The sequence below is a fragment of the Papaver somniferum genome, chromosome 3 (assembly GCF_003573695.1).
Source record: "Papaver somniferum cultivar HN1 chromosome 3, ASM357369v1, whole genome shotgun sequence".
Taxonomy (NCBI): domain Eukaryota; kingdom Viridiplantae; phylum Streptophyta; class Magnoliopsida; order Ranunculales; family Papaveraceae; genus Papaver; species Papaver somniferum.
In genome coordinates this window covers 24,593,441-24,616,250 of record NC_039360.1, presented here as the reverse complement: position 1 = coordinate 24,616,250, position 22,810 = coordinate 24,593,441, and the positions used below count along the sequence as shown (strand labels likewise).

General features: G+C 37.7%; 3 protein-coding genes and 1 long non-coding RNA gene across 4 annotated transcripts; 3 read left to right on the top strand and 1 right to left on the bottom strand.

Moving 5' to 3' along the window:
- The first annotated feature begins 167 nt into the window (after positions 1-167).
- On the top strand, positions 168-4,000 carry LOC113361038 (helicase-like transcription factor CHR28). The gene is made up of 8 exons (XM_026604421.1): positions 168-642; positions 901-972; positions 1,074-1,151; positions 1,246-1,975; positions 2,314-2,666; positions 2,939-3,421; positions 3,536-3,745; positions 3,863-4,000. Exons 1-8 carry the CDS (start codon positions 211-213, stop codon positions 3,971-3,973), a joined length of 2,469 nt encoding a protein of 822 aa, XP_026460206.1. The 5' UTR covers positions 168-210; the 3' UTR covers positions 3,974-4,000.
- Positions 4,001-4,789: 789 nt separating this feature from the next.
- LOC113361037 lies at positions 4,790-7,192 on the top strand. Its single transcript, XR_003364921.1, has 2 exons — positions 4,790-4,927; positions 5,975-7,192. It is a non-coding gene; the product is annotated as an uncharacterized LOC113361037 (long non-coding RNA).
- Positions 7,193-7,818: 626 nt separating this feature from the next.
- Positions 7,819-9,981, top strand: LOC113355599. Its single transcript, XM_026598497.1, has 3 exons — positions 7,819-7,845; positions 7,939-7,994; positions 8,575-9,981. Exons 2-3 carry the CDS (start codon positions 7,981-7,983, stop codon positions 8,924-8,926), a joined length of 366 nt encoding a protein of 121 aa, XP_026454282.1. The 5' UTR covers positions 7,819-7,845; positions 7,939-7,980; the 3' UTR covers positions 8,927-9,981.
- Positions 9,982-10,136: 155 nt separating this feature from the next.
- On the bottom strand, positions 10,137-14,277 carry LOC113355598 (cellulose synthase-like protein D3). Its single transcript, XM_026598496.1, has 4 exons — positions 14,070-14,277; positions 13,463-13,983; positions 12,303-13,113; positions 10,137-12,210 (listed from the first exon to the last, which is right to left on the bottom strand). The coding sequence occupies exons 2-4, from the start codon at positions 13,936-13,938 to the stop codon at positions 10,456-10,458; spliced, it is 3,042 nt and encodes a 1,013-aa protein (XP_026454281.1). The 5' UTR covers positions 13,939-13,983; positions 14,070-14,277; the 3' UTR covers positions 10,137-10,455.
- Between the last annotated feature and the right edge of the window lie 8,533 nt (positions 14,278-22,810).

The window sequence follows — 22,810 nt, the reverse complement described above, 5'->3', positions numbered from 1 at the left end:
TGAACACGAAGTGAATGGGCTTCAACATCCCACTTTGGGTACTGAAGAGCCTCCTGTTAATTCATGTGACACAAGTTTCAAGCGTGCGTTGACTCATGGTGGATGTGATAACCCTTTGAGGGCAAATGTAAGCGATGAAAAAGTTCATATGGAAAGTCAGTTAGGTGACAGAGGTGGTGGTGGTGTTTTATTTCGCGATGAAAATGTAAAATGGACATATCTCCCTCCCCGAGGAGTAAGGATTTTGCTAGTGCACCAACTGCAAGTGTGAATGATTCTGCACATCATCCGGGAATTGAAGAAAAGCTGACAAAATATGATGGTGCTATGGTTCTTTATGATAAATATGTGAATAGGATCATATCTCCCTCCCCGCTAAAGAAGGATTTTGCTGGTACACCCACTGCAAGTGTTAATGATTCTGCACATCATCCAGGAACAAAAGAAAAACAAACAAAATGGGATGGTGCTATGATTCTTTATGATAAATATGTGAATAAGATCATATCTCCCTCCCCGCTAAAGAAGGATTTTGCTGGTACACCCGCTGCAAGTGTTAATGATTCTGCACATCATCCGGCAATTGAAGAAAAGCATACGGAAGAACATGATGAGAGAGTAGTATTTCAAGCAGCAGTACAGGTATTTCCTGACACTTCTTTGTTATTGTTAAACTTTTGAGGACCAAGATAACATTAGCATATGATACAGTTCATTTCGTGCTATGTTGTATTTTATGTCAAGATAACTTTTGAGATAAAATTAAAATCTCAAAGTAGTTTTTTTTAGCAATGTTTAAGCATGTTAAGGATCACAAAAGTTGCAATCTTTCTTGTAAAGATTATGTTTATATGTTTCCGAAAGTGTTATGTGGTGAGTTTTTTTCTTGGTTTGTCGCAGGATCTTTCTCAGCCAAAAGCAGAGGCTAATTTGCCCGATGGGCTTTTCACTGTTCCTCTCTTGAAACACCAGGTCTGCTGTTTTTATCTCTCCTAGCACTTCAAAATCTATGAATACGTTTTTTCTTTTTGTCTTTATTATCAGAGCTGTATATAATTTAACTTATCCCACAGAAAATAGCCTTGGCATGGATGGTTCACAGGGAGACAACAAAACTGCCATGTTTAGGTGGAATTCTAGCAGATGATCAGGTTCAACACTAATACTTCACCTAGTTTTTAATGCACAATGTACTATTTCACTTCTGACATACATTTGTAAGCTCATCATGCACTTATGTGACAGGGGCTTGGTAAGACTGTATCCGTAATTGCTCTTATACAATATCAAAGGTATATCAAGTCGCAATCAAAAACAGGTGACAAAAGTGATCATGGAATGGGAGAAAGTAATGACCAGCATATGTTTCCTAATTATGCTGACCGTTTTTATATAAAGAGGCCAGAAGCAGGTACATTGATTGTATGTCCAACCAGTATCCTTTGCCAGTGGGCCCAAGAACTGGATGACAAGGTTGCAGATGGTGCTAAACTTTCTGTTTTGGTTTATCATGGAAGCAATAGGACAAAGGATCATGTTAAGTTGGCAAAATATGATGTGGTTCTCACGACATATGCAGTTGTAGCTAATGCATTTCCAAAGGAGGATGGTGAAATTGACGATGAAGTAGATGGTAAGAAAAAAAATGATATTTATTCGACAGGGTGCACAAGTGATCCTCTAGCTAAGGTGGAGTGGCTCAGAGTGATATTAGATGAAGCTCAGTGCATAAAAAACCACAGAACCCGGTCCGCTACCTCTTGCTGTGGTCTCCGAGCAAAAAGTAGATGGTGTTTGTCTGGAACTCCTTCACAAAACAAACTTGATGATCTTTACAGCTACTTCAGGTTTCTGAAATACCATCCATATTCTTACTATTCAAAGTTTAGTTCTTCGCTTAAGTCGGTGTCCAGAACCGGATGTTACAAGAAACTTCAAGTAGTTCTCAAGACCATACTACTACATCGTACAAAAGGTGACTTTTGATTCTAACTATAATTCAGTTCATGCTAGTCTATGCCAAGCAACCTTTATTCCATCATTCTGTGAATTTAGCTTCGACTATGTTGCACTTGTTATCGTGGTACGCGTCTTCTGATGAAGTTTGGTTTAGTGTTTCATCTTATTTGCTGTAGGCTTGTCTGTGAAGATACATAGACTTACCTGTATCTAGGCATTACAAACTTATGATTTACTTTTACATTTTTTTGTTCCTTGCAAGTACTGCATAAACACTAAAAGGTATTATGGATGTGAAATGTCTGTTGATAAGAGTTTTATTGTAACTTTATGATTTATACTGTTCTTTGACAGACACGTTGATCGACGGCAAGCCAATTGTTACTTTACCACCCAAATCCATATCCTTGATGAAGATAGAGTTGTCTACTGAGGAGCGGTCCTTTTATTCACAACTAGAAGCAAGATCAAGCTCCCAGTTCATGGAATACGATAGAGCCGGTACAATTAACCGAAACTACGCGAATATTCTGGTGCTGCTTTTGTATCTTCGCATGGCTTGTGATCACCCTTATCTTGTTGATAAACCACCTCATAAACCTGTTGATAAGACTTCTCTAGAGATGGCAAGGAAACTCCCGAGGGATACACTGTGTAAATTCTTTAGTTTGTTGGAGGATTCTTCAGCAGTATGTGGTAAATGTAAGGTAAGAGCTTAATTCAACCTCATACTCATGAATACTTGTAAGCAAATGCATTTATGATCTTCTGCTATTGCCAGTTGCATAGTAGGGGTGTCTTGCAAAAACTACTGTAGGGAACTTTTCTGCCTTAATATTTTGTTGTATATTTTATGGGAAGATGGATATCAGTACTTTTATTCTGGTTATGTTTCTAATCTCATCCATGGCGCATGTTTCATAGGAACATTGGATTATGTGACCCTTATCTTCTCTGATTCTTCATACCTTTTTGCCAGGACACACCTGAGGATGCTGTTGTTACAACTTGTGGCCACGTCTTCTGTCATCAGTGTGTAGCTGAACATTTAGTGGGAGCTAGAAATTTGTGCCCTGAATTCGATTGCAAGGTCCATCTTCGTTCTGATCTTGTATATTCTAAGGCAACTTTAAGCAGATTTTTTCCTTCTGAGCCTACTAATAAGGCAACAAGTTCTTTGAAAGTTATCGAGAACTCTGCAGTTCTACAGCGTTCATACAAGTCTTCCAAGATCAAAGCTGCTCTTGAGATTCTAAAGTCCAATAGCAAATCTTCACTTTCTTCAGGAGATTGTAGCGTTGCAACCCCTGTGAAGACTATTGTTTTCTCACAGTGGACATGTATGCTGGACTTGATGGAGATTTCACTGGACGAGTCTGGTATAAGATTCAAGAGATTTGATGGAACAATGACACTGGCTTTAAGAGACAAGGCTGTGAAAGATTTTATTTCTAACCCTGAGGTACATACAGCTGCTTACTTGTACCGTATTTTGCTATGTGCTTTTGAAGTTCATTATACTCCCAAACATTGTACCTATATTTTGTTAACTTGCCTAAATGAGATTTTATTGCAGGTGAATGTCATTTTGATGTCACTAAAAGCAGGAAACTTAGGCCTAAACTTGGTTGCTGCATGTCATGTTATTCTTTTGGATCCTTGGTGGAATCCAACTACTGAAGATCAGGCCATTGATCGAGCTCATAGGTTAGGCCAGACTCGTCCTGTTACTGTTTCAAGATTAGCAGTTAGTGAAACGGTGGAGGATAGAATATTCAAACTCCAGGTAAGATTTATGTTTTACTCAGCGTTCCGTTTTATCTTTCACTTAATGGTATCTCCTGGACATGCATGAACTACAGAAACTGTTTAAAATTTATTTTTTATCCAAACATTTTTGCAGGAAGAAAAGAGGGAATTGGTTGCATCTGTGTTTGGGGATGGTAAATTTGGGGGATCCGCTGCTCGGCTTACAGTTGATGATCTCAGATTTCTATTCGGCTTCAGGGTCTAAAGGTGGTCAAGCTCATCCATCTCTCTGCTCACCATGTCTATTTTGCTTCTTTTTTTGAAACGATCACCGAGCAGTGAGATGGTGTTTGTGAAAACTTAACATAACTCAGGTCTGCAAAGTTGCTGCTAAACTTTTTTTTTTTTTTTGTCTATAAAAGTAACTGTGGAGAAATCTGGTTCCATGCTTGAACCAAACTTTGATCTTAAGTAATTTTGTAAATCTAACATTAGTTACTAGGTAGTCTGATCCACACCAACTCATGCAACTTTAGTGCAACTTCATTGTAAATAATCTCAGATTCTGTTAATTTTCCTGGTAATTAAAGCTCTTGAAGAATTTTTTGAATGTCAGGCAATTTTTTCTTCTTTTTCTTTTATGTCTAGTACCTCAGCTTCCTATTTTTGTCTCTCTGGTGGTGATACAAAGACAATAGTGCAGTGGCCAGGACAAACTGCAATACCATTTTTTTTTCTTTCTTTTCTTTCAAATTTAAATGACAGTGACAAGAAAAGCTCTAAAGTGATTTTTTTCTTCTTACAATCAAAGGAAAATAAAATATCCAATTTGATATCATGAGCGCACCATCCATTACATCACAGAAACATACAAAGACAATGGTATTGTATTGGCCATCTTTTCGTCATTGGTATTGGTGCTGCTCGTGGTGTAGTCGGAACGGAGGCCTTTTAGCACGGCTCACTAATAACATTTTTTCACGTGTTGGCAACCGAGTTGGGGTAAAATCAGGCCGGTTAACTACCGAGTTGGGGTAAAAGATGACTCTTGATCCTACAAACAATCTTTCAGGGTAAATTCTTAGCCGTTGGATTTAGGTCTCTCCTATATAAACCAGTTCATACAAACTTTGAATTCAAACGAATTTTTGTTTTGAACGGTGGAATAAGGGTTTTTAGGGCTTGGATTTTGATCAACTGTAGCCATGTCGTTAACAAGGTAAAAATTCATCATATTTCTGATTTTCTGTTTAATTAATTTTGTGATTGACTTAATGTGTTAGTCTTGTTTGATGCCATTAGACCTAGCTAGATTCAGTAAAAATCATAGCTAATTAGGCTTGAATTCGATTTCTGAAACATGGGTTCTGCTTTAATTTGTCTAAAACATGGACATGATGAGTCTGCTGAATGTTGGTGCTTGGGTCTGACTCATCTGTCTGAGTGTGTCTTCATCGTTTCAGAAAACACACACATTGGAGTTCCTTGAATTGTTTTGATGGTCCTGTGTCTGACTTATCTGACTGAGTCTGTCCTGTGTTAGATTTACATTTGGGCCAGATTGTTTTGATGGTGCTGGAGACTGACTCATCTGTCTCCACTTCATCTTAGTTATCTTCATCATCCCGTGAAACTCACATTCGAATTAGATTTATGTCAGTCAGATTCACACTAGTTTAATTTGGCTATAGTTGGTATTACTGTGATTTACAGTGGCTGTGGTATTCTAGTATCAATCTTTATAATAATAAGCTTTTTTCTCCAAGGGTTGGAAGTTTTCTTCCGTCGATTCTTCTTATGGGGAGAAGTTTCGCCTATTGGGAACACGCTAAGCTTTTTCTTATTTTTTAGATTTTTCTTAATCCTCAAGATATTAGTGGCATGTTCTTTTTAAGTAGCTGAGATGTTTGATTGCTCGATACTTCTATCTATCAGTCAACTGTTGGCTCTTTTTGTATTAAAGTTCAAAATATTTCTCCCAGCAACCTTTTGGCTTGGATACATGGATGTCTGTAGTTCTACCTGATTCCAAACTGTTGGCAATAACCACCACCCTCCACCACCTCACAGACACACTCACTATCATGACCACAAAAACCACTTTGTAAAAATTCTGTGAAGGTTATTTCTTTTATTTGGGAGCCTTTTGTCAATTCATCTGTATTGAATTATGGTTTGTGTTGTTGTGCGTGTAGATTTGTAAGATGGAAGCTTGAATAATGTTTGATTGAATTTATTTCTCTGTATCTTCTATTGTTTCTTGCAGGGTGGTAATCCCGCTATGGAAAAATTTGATGGTTCTGACAATGGAAATGTAGAAACACATCTGATACTTTTCTTAATGTGGCCAATGGCCATCGTGATATTGTTCCAAATGAGTTGATGTGACCTTGCTACTAGACTTGAATTGTCAACTATAAATCGTATAGATATAATTTGCATTATCACAGTATGGGCACTCACCGATTGGAAGAAACAAGGATTTAATTCATAATTTGTTCACAGATTGAAAGAAACAAGGATTTATTTTCTTGTCCTCCTCCACGATAAAGTGAAGGAGGACAAGATGATGGTGACGAAGACTTGTCTAATAGCTCTCTAACTGATTACCACCCAGAGGAGTATGAGGAGCTTACTGCCATTGAATCTAAAGACAGTGAGGCATCTTTTGGTGGTTATAACAATAGCTCCATCCCACTAATGCAGGAGGGTTATAAAGATAATGGGGCCGAGGATAAGGACAGGGGTCGCCGCTGTGAAGGTATTCACTCCCGTAAAGCTGATTGCAAGCCTGAATTGCTATCTGAAAGTGAGTCATTCTATTGTGAGTATAGCGTCATCCCAGATGAAGAGTATAGCAACATCCCAAACACGGAGGATTGGATTGGTTCTTTGGTCTTTAAAAAATGGCAAGGAGCGGAAGGGGTATGACTATCTAAACATTTATGGTTTTTACAATAAGAAAAGTAGAATGGGTGGTTACGGTGTTATTTGTGGGATCCTTGTGGAAAGCCAGTAATTGCATCTGCTTCTGTTCAACCAGGAGGAGTTTCTGATTACTATCATGTGTTGTATGGGGTGGATGCTGGCCTTGCACTTGCATTGAAACATGGAATATATGATCTTTCATTGGACTGATGTGCAACTCCTCAATTCATTGTTACCTTCGTCAGATTTTTCAGCGAGCTGATGGTTGTTTTCCTCAACAAGGGTTTTGTGGTTATCTTTTTGCTCCTCAAGAGGATTATAGATAAGAGCTCTCAGATAATGTGCAAATCTCGTACTTTTGCTGTTAACACTGTTAGGTCAAGCTCAAATGAAGCTGCGATTCTTCTGGCAAGACAGCTTGCAAAGAAGTCTAGGCTATCAGGTAAACCCAAGACTGAAACCATTAAACCAGATGAATGTGAGGATGATCTTAAAATGATTTTTTATGGAGATGCTTATAAAGGTTCACGGTTTTACCAAGAACAGCAGCATTGGGTGTTCAGAAAAAAAGAAAAAAAAATCAACAGCTGCAATGAAAATGGTGAAGTAGACTGATCTGGTCCTTTTGTAAGGGCTTCATTTGAGTTCACCTTCATTGTTGAATGTCAGATGCACAAATTAAGTAAAAGCTTTTGTGCAGTCTTATATATATGTCAGAACATGGGTAGTTCTTCTTGACTGTGTCTCCTTCTGCAAAGGATCTTTGTATATTTATCCATTCTTATGTTTTATTTTGGATGTGTTAATGATCGGTGTAGAATATATGTTTCAATCAAGATCTTCTCTTTGACATATTACATTCCAGTTTCGTCTTTGAATTACTGAACAACTCTGTACTGGCTGTAAATTCACTAAATATGTGACGATGGAAAATTGAAGTTGAAGCAATGGAATGTGCAATACTAACCAGGATAGTTCTGAATCAAAAGTCAGAATTAACTGAGGCGCACAGTGTTATAATACCTATAAAAATGAAAATCAGATGACACGTTCACTGTAATGAATGTCTTACTGATTGGGCGTGCCACGAAAAAGTGTCTTATGAAACCCTCATAAGATATCAGCCGTTGGATTTAGGTCTCACGTATATAAATAATCAAACCTTCAATTGTTGTCGGACAAGAGAAGAGCCGTTTTGGTGCGTCACCTGTAAGTTCTGTCGTTCCCGTTTTGTTGTTCGATTTCATTCATATTTTGATATCCAAACGAATTTAATATGTATGTTTGGGTTTTGTTTTCAAGGGTGGAGTAAGGGGCTTGGAGTTTGATCAACTAACTGTAGCCATGTCGTTAACAGGGTAAAATTCATCATTTTTTATTATTTTTTTTTTAAATTTCTGCTTAAATAATTTTGTGATTGACTTGTTGTAGCTAGCTTCTGTAAAAATCACAGCTAATTAGGCTTCAATTTTGATTTCTAAACATGGCTTCTGCTTTAAATTGTCTAAAACATGGACATGATGAGTCTGCTGAATGTTGGTGCTTGGATCTGACTCATTTGTCTGGGTGTGTCTTCATCTTCCCAGAAAATACACACATTGGAGTTGAATTGTACATTTAATTTAAGCATGACTGCTTTCTGAGCAGATTGTTGTTTTAGTGATGCTGCATCTGACTGAGTCTCTCATCTATCCTCATCATCCCCACAAATTTCACATTAGAGTTGGATTTTGATTTACATTTTTGGGCCAGATTGTTTTGATGGTGCTGGAGTCCGACTCATCTGAGTCTGTCTCCACTGCATCTTAGTCATCGTCATCATCTCGCGAAACTCACATGAGAGTTACATTTTATGTCTTTTGGATCAGATTGTTATTATAATTCAGACACTAATTCTATTTGGCTATAGTTTGATTTATGGGTGGTTATGCATCACAGTGCTGTTCATGAACTAGTAATTGGAAGAAACAAGGATTCAATTCATGATTTGTGTGACCCTTTCACTGCCAGAACTGGCAATTTCGGCACGTGGCTACTCAATTCTCAACAACAGAGTGAGGAAGGAGAAGAGGATGCTGTAGTAGAGTTATCTCATGGCTCTCTAACTGATTATCACCCAGAGGAACCTAAAGACAGTGTGAGTCATCTTTTGGTGGGTATGACATCCCACTTTTGCAAGACAATGGGGCCGAGGATAAGGACAGGGGTCGCCGCTGTGAAGGTGATCGCTGCCGTAAAGCTGATATCAAGCCTGAATTGTTATCTGAAAGCGAGTCATCCTATTGTGTGAGTATAGCCTCATCCCAGTTGAAGAGTATAGCAACATCCCAAAAATGGAGGATTGGATAGGTTCTTGGTCTTTAAAAAATGGCAAGGAGCAAAAGGGGTATCACTATTTAAACGTATATGGTTTTTACAATAAGAAAACTAGAATGGGAGGTTACGGTGTTATTGTGCGTGATCCTTTTGGAAAGCCAGTAATTGCATCTGCTTCTGTTCAGCCCAGAGGAGTTTCTGATTACTATCATGTGTTGGATGGGGTGGATGCTGGCCTTGCACTTGCACTGGAACATGGAATATATGATCTTTCATTGAACTGATGTGCAACTCATCAATTCATTGTTACCTTCGTCAGATTTTTCAGGGAGCTGATGGTTGTTTTCCTCAACAATGCTGTGCTTGCAGGACGTGTTTGAGATCTGCTATCCCTATCACTGACAAGGGTTTTGAGGTTATGTTTTTGTTCCTCAAGAGGATTATAGATAAGCGCTCTAAGATAATGTGCAAATCTCGTACTTTTTCTGTTAACACTGTTTGCTCAAGCTCAAATAAAGCTGCGATTTTTCTGGCTAGACAGCTTGCAAAGAAGTCTAGGCTATCAGGTAAACCCAATATTGAGACCATCACAACGGAAGAATTTGAAGATGAGCTTAAAATGATTCTTTATGAAAATGCTTATAAAGGTGTGCGGTTTTACCAATCACAGCAGCGTTGGGTGTTCAAAAAAAAAAGAAATTAACAGCTGCAATGAGAATGGTGAAGTGGACTGATCTCTCCTTTTGTTCACCTTCATCGTTGAATGTCAGATGAACAAATTAAGTTAAAAGTTTACGTTATGTGCAGGGTATGTCAGAACATGGGTAGTTCTTCTTGACTGTGTCTCCCTTCTGCAAGGGTCTTTGTATATTTATCCACTCTTATGTTTTATTTTGGATATGTCAACGTTCAAATCAAGATCTTATTACAGTCCTGTTTTGTTTGTTAATTACTGATCTGTTAATTTTCCTGGTAATTAAATCCCTTTAAGAAACTTGAATGTCAGAATTTACAGATGCAATTTTTTCCTATATTGTCTACTAGTCAGGTGACTGGCTTCTTGATTCATACGTGATATACAGGTATGATCTCAGCTAACAGTTGATTGTTTTGTTTTTCTTTTTCTGCAAGGACAGTGACTACTGACGGATTGAAAATGAAAACTTAAGAAAATGAGAATTTCATTACAGTTGAGTACCCAAAACAAAATTTGCCAACAACTGGAAAGCGAACAACAGTCTTTACTGTGTGTGGTTATGCAGGTGAGGGATAGAACCTGCTTCAATAGAATCACAAAAAATAGCTAATGACATCAAGTCCCTCCTCCAAAATGAATGATGCTATATGACTCAACAATCCCACGCATTTCTGTAGGAGTTGCATTAATTGTATATGATGAAAAATAAGAAACAGGCTGGTATACGTGCATCTGTGATCGTGGTGTAATCAGTATCCTGTATGTGCCAATGTTTGTAATTTACGCAAAATGAATGAATGAGTGAATCAAGGAAATTTGAAGGATCCTCCTCCGATCTCAGTCGCGCCTTCTGGTGGCTTAATAGCAACCCAAAGAAGAGAAATGGTAATAGCAACGAGACCTGACCAGACAAAGACGATAGTAGGTGTTCTTCCTCTTCTTCCCATTAAACCTTTAGCGAAAGGGTAAAGATGTGCAAGGACCCAGAAACTGAAAAATACACCACCAATAAGACGACTCCATTGCGGTACAGCTGCGTAAATAGTCCTGCTGAATCCTACTGCGATCGCTATCAAGTTAGTCATCATGATGACTATAGGTGGTATCATAAGAGACGTCCATTTTACGACGTAAAGATCAGCAAACTCATCATCTATATCATCTGCACCAGATTTTGATGTTAGGGTGAAAGAAATCTCAATCCCAGCCACCACTTTAAGTAAACCTTGGATAACTGCAGCAAGATGTGCACTTGTTCCACCAATCAGCCAGAACTGTTCATTCCTCCACCACTCTTCAAGTTCAATCCCTGACCACTTGATCTCCAGAATAGCGAGCAGGCAGAGCGTAATGGTGATAATGAGAAGGTATGACAAGAAAACAACGCTAAGTGACTGAACAATGAATTGACCAGAGAAAAGTGATAAAGCTGGTAAGAAGCAGTAGACGATGAGAAAGAATGAAGTGAACGGGTAAATTCCAACATTCAGATATGCAATCCTCTGCAAAAACTTCATTTTCGAGCTCGCAAGGAATGCGTTGTTACGAGAGAAGAAGATTTCCACTGAACCAGTCGCCCATCGGAGGACCTGATGAAGCCTGTCAGTAAGGTTGATAGGCGCCGTTCCACGGAAAGCATCACGTTTCGTCACACAGTAAATTGATTTCCATCCTCGATTGTGCATCCGGTACCCAGTCACCACATCTTCTGTAACAGAGCCGTAAATCCATCCAACACGGTCACCCCACTCGGTTTTGTCTTCGTACCAGCAAGAGACAACACTGATTGCTTCTGCAACTATGGATGCATCCAAAGGTTCTCTAGGAAGAGTGAGTGCACCCGAAGGCCGACCATGTTCCACGGATGGGTGATCCGCAAGTGGACGGCCTTGATATTCTGCAACTGGGATCGAGTCAAGAAGGAAAGTTGAATTGCCAAACACCTTCGGAAGCAATTGGCTGCTCATCTCATCATTTTCATCATCATCGCCCATCCTAAGGGCTCGCTGCTCTTCAGAGTGCTTGGAAGTCTTCTTTTTACGAGGAAAGCACCAGCTCATGCAACCATTAACACGTTCCTTTGACCGGGGAGGGTCGAACCCGTAAAGTGCAATTCTGCGGAATAGGCAACCAGTGCCAACATAAACAGGCCCCTGAAGACCATCGAGTGCTCGCATATTCACATCGAAGAAGACAGTATTGTGGTTGGCATACCGATCATTGGGGTCGATACCTTCAAACCTCTGTGGGAACTGAACGTAACATATGCGTTCACCTCCACGGTCCATCATGAAGCACATGCCTTCCCTCATTGCTAGCGAGTTGTAAATGTAATGATCACAGTCAAGGTTGAGGATGAAGGGACCGTTGGACATGACGGCAGAGGCTCTCACAAGGGCATTCATGGCACCAGCTTTCTTGTTGTGGTCGTAGCCAGGGCGCTTCTCACGGGAAACATAGACCAGTGTAGGAAGGCGGATGTCGACATCAGTACAATCGAGGATGTTAGCATTATCTACACTTCCACGTAGTGGTTCATCACTCGGAGGCTTCAACATAACCTGCAGTTAGATGGTTCTTGTCAGAAAAATAAGCAGGCCAAAGAAGAGCGAAACCGGATTTAGGTGATGATACCATAGCACGAAATTTTTACCTGAATAATTCCTGCATGATCACCCTTAGAGTGGTTGGATCCAGGAACCATCCAAGTGCCAGCCCAATGGGTTCCATCTGCCATCCAAGTGGCTTTTGGAATCTTGACACTTTCAACAAGCTCATCATCATTTCTGTTCTGTCTCTGGAGCTTTATAGCCTTGATCTCTTCCCTAGCATGATATGCATCAGAGCGGCGACGAATAGATTCAGGTAGCACATTGGTCCTAACCTTAAATTCGTCATACTCACGCTTCATCAGTCTTCGGTCCTTGACAAAATCTTGGCGCTTCTTATTTTTGAAAGGATCTTTCTTCAAACTAAAATACGATTCGGGATTTCTTGGCTCGATATTATGCTTACGGCAGAATGGAACCCACATGCTGGCAAAACTTGCAGCTTCTGCCATGGACTCAAAGGTAAGTAAGGCGCCTCCATCGTCAGAAACGTAACAAGCAAGCTTCTCAACTGGGTAATCAGTAGCAAGGATGGAAAGAATAGTGTTTGCAGTGACAAGCGGAGGCTCCTTCTCTGGATCCGCAGTAGAAACAAAAATATCAATTCCGGGCAAGTCAGATTTTCCAGTGGGATTGCTGATTGTAGGTGTTTCAAATTTTTCTTTCAGAACAGCAAGATCCGTGGAACGGTTGATGGGGCAGAGCTTAGGAAGCTGGTCAAGTAGCCAAGAGAATGCAAACCACAGCTCGCACACAATGGACATTCCCCATAACCAAATGGCTTCAGTATTTGGGTTTTGAATTCTCCACTGGAGAAACAGCGCCAGAACAACTACTCGCACAACAATTAGCAGCCTATCCAGAAGGTTATTACAGAAAGTGTCAGTCAAAAATGACACATTACAAATCAAAGAGGCATATATAACAACAGGACAAACTAAAAGAAACAAGATAATTTTAAAAACGGTATCTGCTATTTACATTCTGTCCCACAAAAAGTGAACTTTTTGGAATTTGTTTTTTTAAGCAGATAGTAAATTTGTAGTATTTTTTTCGTTCTTTATCCAATATTATGAGTTAAAACTTTGAATTAGCATAATTCACAAATTAAATGTAAATATGATTATCAAATTCTTACTACTACATGTATTTTGAAAAATTATGCATGAAAATGAAATATATATTATATTATATATATATGTACCTGTATGGACTGAGAACTGAAGCTGGGATATTCAATTTCCTTGTAAGTGGCTTCCATGGTTTGACAGCAAGATCTTTAGGGTCATGATGAGCACCACCACCATCCTCCTCCTCCTCATCTTCTTTTGGCCATGTAGCATTTCCATACCCATATGTTCCTTTAGTTTCAAACAACCATTGATTATGGTCGAAATTATCGCCAGTTTGACTTCTCATCAACACAGACATCTCCCGTCCTATTTTACCACCTTCTTCTTCTTCTCCTCCACCTGACTGCATGGAAACTTGCCTCCGTGCAGTACCATCTCCGTCTATATGAACTGCGTAATTTAAATAGTCTGGGTTTCCAAGCTCGCTGTTTCCGATCTCGCTATCTAAATCATCTCTTGAGTAGTTAACATACCTTCCTGATAATGTTCTTCTACCAAATGTTACACTTGGTTGTTGTGGGATAGGCGGTCTACCGTTACCATTCATATTTGTGATTCTTGAAAATCCGACGACTGAGAATCGACTCAAAACCTGCAAAATTCAGCAAATTTATGAAAAACAGAGTATAGCTAGCTAGATAGATTCATCATCAATGTAACACTTCCTAGCTAACTCACCGGATTTTCTTTCTTGGTGAAGTTCTACTTGTAATATCAAATCTTCTTCATGACATTACGCGGAATTTTTAGAGAACTTTTCAAAAGATTTGTATGAGATGTCAACTTTTCGTGAAATAGACAAAGTCATCGAATCTTCTTCATTCATGAGCATAAGATGCTAGCTACTATAGTCCAAGTAGCTGACTTCTTCAAGCCTTCGTTTTCAGAAACCTAATATGCAGCGCACTTGAAATATTCAAACAATACAGGCTCTCCGGCAACTGCAAAACTTTCTAATTTCCTTTTTTGTTTCCTTCAGTTGTGGATTTAAATAGAAGATTTTTTAAAGAATTAAAATGTAGGTAGAGAGACGCGTTGACACTTTCATATTATGCTGATGTGAAGAATGTGCTGCCCATTCCTCGTCTCGATTTGCCAAGAACGACAAACTCTCGAGCACATATATGTTGGTCTGTCTACTTGAGGGCATGTAACTTCCAACAAGGTTTGGTTTTTCCGGAAGTGACGTCTCAGTTTCCTTTCAACAGCGTCGTGCAAAGTTATGCATGACGTGTTGCGCACCTTCAAAACTGAGTGGGCTGCACTACAAAACATTACCAGGCTGTACTTGTCAATGGCCCGAACGATTTTGTTAGGGATCACTCAGTTTTTGAGGGGACCCTTTAATGATTCTTCCATTTATAATTGGGTGATGAGGGGTGTCTTAATTTTTAAAAGTCTGAATCATAGATATGAAACATTTTTTTCTTCTTTTAACCGAATTTTTTTTCTCTGTTATGTTCCTTTTTATTTTTCATAATCGTTTTAAATCCAAATAATAGAAATTTATACGTTAGAACATATTTTCCGATTAAACATGTCTTATTTATACGTTTGCGACTGATAAATTGAATAATAATCATAAAAATTGAAATTGCAGAGAGAAGTTGCAGGAAACCCTAGTCGAACTAGCCAACATAACTGAGATGAAGAACAATTCGACTATGATAAAAAAGAAAAAAGAACTCCTAGACGAACCTTCTACTTTCCTAGTTGAACCTTATGTAAATGTTCAGCTATATATTTCGAGAGAAAAAAATTCCTAGTTGAACCTTATGTAAATGTACATTCGGTTATTTCGAAGAGAAAAAAATCGTAACCGAACCTTGTGCAAATGTATGTTTTAGTTTTATCTTAGGTTCTGCTAAGAACATGGTGGACTCGACATTGCCGAACATAACTATGTTAAATACAAAATGGAAATTAGGATAGTTGTTCTTTAGTTCTCTCCGACGGACCCAGTCCACACGCCATTAAAGAGGATGTTCGTCTACTTATACTTATGTTTTTATACTTATGTTTTTCAAGCTGAACCTAGTCAAAAATCCATTATAGAGGGTGTTCGGCTACCTGTACTTCTATTTTCCTACTTGAACCTATAATTACTTGTCGATTTCCTGACCTTCAAATCTATTTCGTTTTCACAAATCACTCATTACTGAATTGTTAAGACTAACGAATACTTTCTTTACTTCACGAGTTAAAGATCCGCATTCCTCTAAAATATAAGAATCTCTAAACCTAGTTTTTGAAGAAAATAATTCAAAATTCTTTTTCTCTTTCTTTGCTCTCGTATGATCTTTAATTTTCACCCTCCAACACCAATATAATCTAACAATAACAATCAATTAACTAAATTTACTTAATTATTAATAACTAATTGAAAAAGTGCATTTTGGTCATTAACCAAAATATCTTAGTAAGCGTTTGGAATTTTATTTCATAATATCCAAGTCCAAAAATCCCCAGTGTCCCTCTTAAAAGACAGAGGGGTCCCTAGAAAATCGTTCATTATCTACTGGGATAGACAGGTCACAAAAAAAATATGTATTACGAATAACCATTTTTTGGGATAAGCCATTTTTTAGAAGACTTTGAAGTTATCAAGCCATTCATGGGGTAGAGTTAAACGGTATCTTAGTTGCATGAAATGACTAAATTACACCTCATCTAAATATTATATATTTTTGAAATAAAATTTCTTGTTTAATCTAATTACTTGTTGAGCAATCATATTAGTTGAGAAAACGGGAATGCGCAAGTGCCGACGCAATGCCAGCGAACAGGAAATGATCAGACAGACTCAGTTTTCCCTCTTCCATTGAAGCAGTGATCGAGTTGCTAGAATTATGGATCCAGGATGGTGCAATCGAATTGCCATATATAGCCGACTGATGAGGAAATGGAGAATCATGGGTGTTGTCGCTTTCATAGGTTCGTCATTCATTCTACAAGTGATTGCACGATTTTGAAACGTATCTAAAAAGAAAAGGTTGAGTCACGAGAGCTCAATCCGGGGACTGAAGGAGTGCACAAGGACCCTATCCCTATTAGGACATTTACTCTCTCTGAACGTCATGTCAATGGAGCAGTTCAATCTTTGGTGGAACACATATGTGAACTGCTCTATATGTCAAAGGTGCAAAGGAAAGATATGCTCACATATCTGAATCACATCGTGTCAGGAAGACGTCTATCCATCCCGGATATACTCCTTGAGGCTCCATCCTCAGAAAAAAGATGGACGACTGAGGACTACTTACCACCGTCAATCTCAAAGAAAATGAATTTAGGAGAATGTTGATAAATACTAGTAATGATGTAAACGTTATCCTATTGAAGATCTCAAGGCTGCAGGCATCACTCGACAAGAAGCTACTCATGCTTCCATCTCGATCAGGGACCATGAAGGGACACTCTGAGATGCCTATGACCTACATCACTCTCAAGATAAAAATAAGTTTAACCTGGACAGAAACCAAATTTTACATAATCAGGGAGGATTCAAGATATGACATGATCATCGGACGAACGTTGATCCATGCTGAAAAGTTAACACTTGCTTAGACCGCACACATGTGGATGGACGTGATTACTTGTTTCCTCATTCTGACCGGGCCACATATCTGACTCCAGGCTACATATATTTTTGGAATGAACAACTTGAGCATCTCCATGATTTTGTGATGGTCGTTTATCAATCAAGAGAAGAAACTCTGACTGCTGAGATTGTTTTTGCTCGACCGAGGTTAAAACCAATCCCTGTTGATAACAGAAAATACTTCCAGGATATTCACAAGTAAGTATTTTTATTTACATTTTTTGGTAGAGATGTGATAATTTCGGATTTAATCATTCTATTAACTTGCATTGTAGGATGTGCGTGTCATGAGACCCCGGATTGATGTAAACTTCATGGATATTGAGTGTTCATCCTACTACAAATAGTAATGTATGGAAGATTACTAGGGAAGCATATACTACTGATGAAAACTTGAATAAAATAGGATATCAAATAGTCTCAAGATGTTATATTTTCTATAGTTTTCAATATTCTATGACTCGTCTCTTATATATGGAAATGTAATTATGGTCAAATTCTACGGAACTGGCTTGCAGTCATCTTTGCTTTTAAAAACCCCAAATCTTTTGAAGATGTATTATACTTTTGCAACCTTAAGAGTACAATGGTGCAGGAAATTTGGTTCATAGCATCTTTTAATGTGATGGTGAATATATAGTTCACTAGGAACAAGGTGTTTTTTGATGATATTGCTCCTGATATGCTCAATGCTAAGAAGAGAACCAGAATGGTAAAAGACTATGAAGTAAGACTTAGAGGTTACACAAATAACTCTGATTATGATATCCAGGTGTTGCAATTATTTGATATTCAATACAAGAAGATGAAGATTGCTAAAATTATTGAATGCCATTTCACCTTACCTGGTGAAAATACTACTTTTCTATGATGTGATGGGGGTTCAAGAGGTAATCATGGTAACTATAGTTATGGATTTATTATTAGAGATCATTCAGGTCAATTCATTGCTGCTGAAAGTGGTGGTCTTGGAGTAACTACAAATTTGTAGCTGAAATTATGGGAACCTTATGTGCATTGGAATGGGCAGTAAAACATAACAAACTTCAAGTTGTTGTTAACACTGATCCAAATGTTGCAATGTCAGTCTTCTCCAACAACACTTTACCTTGGTTTGTATGGGCCAGATGGAAACTGGTTTGCAAGGCTCTAAGGAAAATTCATTTCAACCATGTTTACAGGGAGATCAACTTTTCTGCAGATTTCTTTGCAAAAAAAAGGATGTCACCTGCCAAGGGGGAAAGTACTACAGTTTTCCTCTAGACCAACTAATATGTAGAGACTATAATTCCCTGGTATTCCATATTTTCGTTTTGCCTGAGTTCCTTTATTGCTTCATTATGCTAGTCTATGGTCAACTTGTTCTTCTTTTGATATGTGTATTTCTTTGGGCTTTGGACATGTAGTCCTTTTTGCCTGTTTTTCTTTATTTTATTTTTTTATTTAGCTACTTCTTTTGTAACCTTTTGATATTGTTAGAGCATTGCTCGGTCGAAATCGCATGCGTTGCTATCTCAATCATGTTTGTCAATGTTAGTGATAAAAACTATAATTCTTGATTTCTAGCCTATTAAGATGTCTCGGACTAGGACATAGATTGTGTAGTTGAGCTTTAGACTTCACGGTGTTCATCATTTGAAGATGAAGAACTACTAAGGGGATCTTGTGGAACTTCATCAACAAAAGGTATGTGGAGACTGAAACTTATCTATCACTTGGAAAGTCTATTTTTACTTTATCTCTTATATTGAGACATAAGTCGTGTTACGATATAGTTTTCTATTATACACATGTGAGATTTCAAACTGAGTTTAACTCTCTTGTATATTTCTCGGAATATGTGTTAGCAAGCTTTTGCTTCGGCCAAAATCATCTTACATTCGTGATGAAAGTCTGAATAAGATCATATGAAAATTTCCGAGTAAAATCCCACATGGTTTGTGAGATACAATCATTTGGTGAAGTCTTGGAATGTTTCATTATGATAATTTGAATAACTTGAAAATTGTTTTGATGAAACATAGATTGTGAATAACAACTATATAACATCCTCTAATAAAGTTTCAATGATTGAAATAAAGAGTTTAGAATCATGTGGCCATGTTCGGATATAAACATATTGTGTAAATCACAATATCGTGCAAGTCCAAAACCGGGAGCCTGAAGTATGTGTACCCGTACGCGTACTGGTGGTTGTTGATGTCTGGGAAAGTATGCGTACCCGTACGCATACCTGCGGAAATTTCACGTCCGTGAAAATCTGCAGGTTTAAGTAGTATGCGCACCCATACGCGTACTGGCGTGACCAAACTCAAGTCCGGCTACTCAAGTATGCGTACCTGTTTGCGTACTTGAGTGGGTTACTTTCTAAAATCGGTTGTGTACATGAAATTAAACATTTATATTATAAGGAATGCAATATTTGCAAACCGTGGATATAATATTCATGAATTTATTCGAGTGAATCAAACCGATTTTGTTTAGATTGTGTTCATGTATACTTCTATGATAATATATCAATTGATCGACTCTTTAACTAGTTTCATTTGAGTCATTTGAACTAGTTATGGTTAAGATGAATATGGTTTATATGAGAGTTATCATATGGATAACTTCGGTTGACCATTGTTGAGCTAACATGGTGTACACATTTGGGTGCAGTTCATAAACCTAAATGAGAGTACATTTCATTTGCGTGTAACAAGCTAAGTTCGATCTAACGGTTGAAAGATATTAGCTTGGTTGAATCAGGTTTTTCATCTAACGGTAAATAATGAATACTTTGTTACCAAGGTAACTTGGCTTGCAAACCCTGATTTGAAAACTATATAAGGAGAACTCTAGCAACTGGGAAACCTAATCCCCACACCTCATGTGTGTTACTAGTTGCATAAACTAGAGTTGATTCTCCTTTAACCTTAGTTTTTCCTAAACCTTATAGGTTAACGACTTGAAAGACTTCATTGGGATTGTGAATCCAGACCCAACTATTTATCTTGTAGTTGCGTGTTCTAATCTTGCCCGATTCTATCGTTTGAGCACTATCTTCTCTAAGATTTTTTCGAGATTAATTTCTCCGATAGGCAAGATAAAACGTGATCACAAACATCTTCGTCTCATCGTTTGTGATTCCACAATATCTAATTTCGTCATCATACGATTTAGATTATTGTGAGGCGATTGATAATACTGAGATGTTCTTCAGGAATATAAGTCTGGTTTATCAATTGGTTCCTGTTCACCTTGATTTATCAAAAGACGGAACAAAAAACTCTTGGGTATTTATGTGGGAGATAGGTTTATTTAATCCTATAGACTTTTATGTGTGAGACAGATTTGTTTATCAAGTCTTCGACTTTGGGTCGTAGCAACTCTTAGTTGTGGGTGAGATCAGCTAAGAGAATCAAGTGCGTAGTATCCTGTTGGGATCAGATATGTAAGGAGCGCAACTGTACCTTGAATCAGTGTGAGATTGGTTAGGGTTCAACTAAATTCCAGTCCTAAGTTCATTAGTAGTAGGCTAGTGTCTGTAGCGGCTTCATACAGTGTGGTTTTCAAACTGGACTAGGTCCCGGGGTTTTTCTACATTTGCGGTTTCCTCGTTAACAAAATTCTGGTGTCTGTGTTATTTCTTTTCTGCATTATATTTTGTTATATAATTGAAATATCACATGTTGTGCGTTGTATCAATCAATTAGGAAATCCAACCTTTGGTTGTTGATTGAGATTGATTGTTCCTTGAACATTGGTCTTTGCTACCGTTGAAGTTTACTCCTATTATATTCAATCGGGCTCGCAGATTTCTATTTTCTGATTGCGGATTGAATTAAGAGTTAGAGATATTAATACTATTCTACATACTGTTATCTAGGTTGAGTCTGACTGTCTAGTCGATTCTCTAGAAAGTATATTAGAGTAAATCCTCTCATATTGCCAAACGAATTGTTGGGTGTGGTTGTTAGACCCCCGCATTTTCAATTGGTATCAGAACAGGCAAACACGTTTAAAGACCTTATAAGTCTGTGTTTATAGCGATCTGATTATGGACAGTAGTGCTACCTCAATAAATGCACCACCAGATCCAGGGATTGCATAATTCTCTTCCATGACTAATTTAATAAAAAGTTTAGAATAAATTCTATCTAAACCTCCACCAGGTTTAAAATCCTTTGAAGTATTTCCAGGGCTAAAAAGAAACTTGAAATCTTATCTCTTTATGTTGAGTTATACCTCCAGAAAGAACAAGAATCTCTTGACAGGCTAAATCAAGTTATAATGAATAATATGTATGTTGAGGTTGACATTGATTTACTAATCAGTTAGAGAAATGCTCTTCCTCTGCGTAATTCAATTAGTTGTAACAAACTAAGCGAATTACAAGAGGATTTTAAATCTCAGTCACATGAGTATATCACCTCAAAGAATGAATCATTTCATTGCTCAATTCCTGATATTTCATATCAAGATAGTAGTATTGTATTCTTTTATAAATAATCTAGGACCTCTCTTTTTATCAAAAGAGTTTCCCTTCGCAGTACTAAAAACTATCTGCAGAAACTGTTTTTTATAAGTTGTTGTTAGAGCATAGCTCGATTGAACTCACCAAGCGTTGGTATGTCAAGTTTGGTTGTCATATTTTAATGAATCAAAACTCATTTAAAGAGTCTCTTGATTATGTACTTCAACTTCGTATAGGTTAGCTTGAAAGTATTAGGATATGAGACATTACAAGTATTACATGAAGACTTGAAGAAGTAAAGAAGCAAGGAGCTACAATGACGACATCATCCTTCCTCTTGAGATTAGTAATATTTGACTTGAATTGTTTCATTCCCTAACAAATCTTTTAATTCGTGCATATTGAAAACATAACTGTGAAGCATGAATGATTATACTCTAGTTAGACATAATATTAAGGAATACAATACGATGTATAACGCTTATCTTTTGAACTTCGTATATAAGACATCTACATAATCGAATAAATGCTATTGTGATTATGTGTATGGGTAAAAGTGAAGATTTCATCCTAGGAAACAATGATTTCAAATTTGTTTAAAGGAAGTAGTTCATAAACTTGGTTTGTGAATCGAAAGGAAAATCGCTGGGCTTGTTGGTATTTTTTATTCATTGCAAATATTCAGATTACCAATATGTGTGATTAGTATAACCGCTCATGACTTGTTTATGTTCTTGGTAAAACTATTCACAAGGCCTGACTTTTATATTGGTATGACTTTTATTAGTGAAACCGATATTAAGTAATCACCTGAGATGGTATGATCGATTTGTTGTTATTGGTATGACCAACTCTAGACATTGGGGAACCGATCCTATGAAGAGGTGAAACCGATCAAAAAAGGGGAATCGATCCTTGTAAGAGGTGCGGCAAGTTTCTAGTTATTGGGAACCGATCTTATGGACATGTGCAACACGTTTTTATATATTGGGAACCGATCCTATGGACATGTGCAGCAAATACAAGTTAGATACCATATATATGTGGGAACCGATCTTAGTACCTAGTCAACCGAATTTCGAAAAGCTAGTGTGACTAAGTCCAGTACTCACATGGAGGTATAACCGAAACTTGTTTTGGTAGAACCATGAAACCCATGATTGGTGATTGAGTGTTCTTGATCAATCACATAGTTCTTGGAAATCAGATGAACCAATTCTAAACTTGTTTGGAAGTGTGATAAATCAGTTCCAAGATTGTAAATATGAAAAAGGATTTACAAAGTAAAGATGTCGACATACTTTGAAAATGTGTAGTAACTCTTATCTTTTATTGTTCAAAGATATTCCTTAATAGCTA

Excerpts from the sequence above, each read along its gene's own strand:
- LOC113361038 (XM_026604421.1), top strand. The coding sequence starts at position 211 with ATGGACATATCTCCCTCCCCGAGGAGTAAGGATTTTGCTAGTGCACCA. Across the intron at positions 1,152-1,245 it reads GAATTCTAGCAGATGATCAG|GGGCTTGGTAAGACTGTATC; the intron begins GTTCAACACTAA and ends CTTATGTGACAG. Across the intron at positions 3,422-3,535 it reads ATTTTATTTCTAACCCTGAG|GTGAATGTCATTTTGATGTC; the intron begins GTACATACAGCT and ends ATTTTATTGCAG.
- LOC113355598 (XM_026598496.1), bottom strand. The coding sequence starts at position 13,938 with ATGAATGGTAACGGTAGACCGCCTATCCCACAACAACCAAGTGTAACA. Across the intron at positions 13,114-13,462 it reads TCAGTTCTCAGTCCATACAG|GCTGCTAATTGTTGTGCGAG; the intron begins GTACATATATAT and ends CCTTCTGGATAG. Across the intron at positions 12,211-12,302 it reads ATCATGCAGGAATTATTCAG|GTTATGTTGAAGCCTCCGAG; the intron begins GTAAAAATTTCG and ends ATCTAACTGCAG.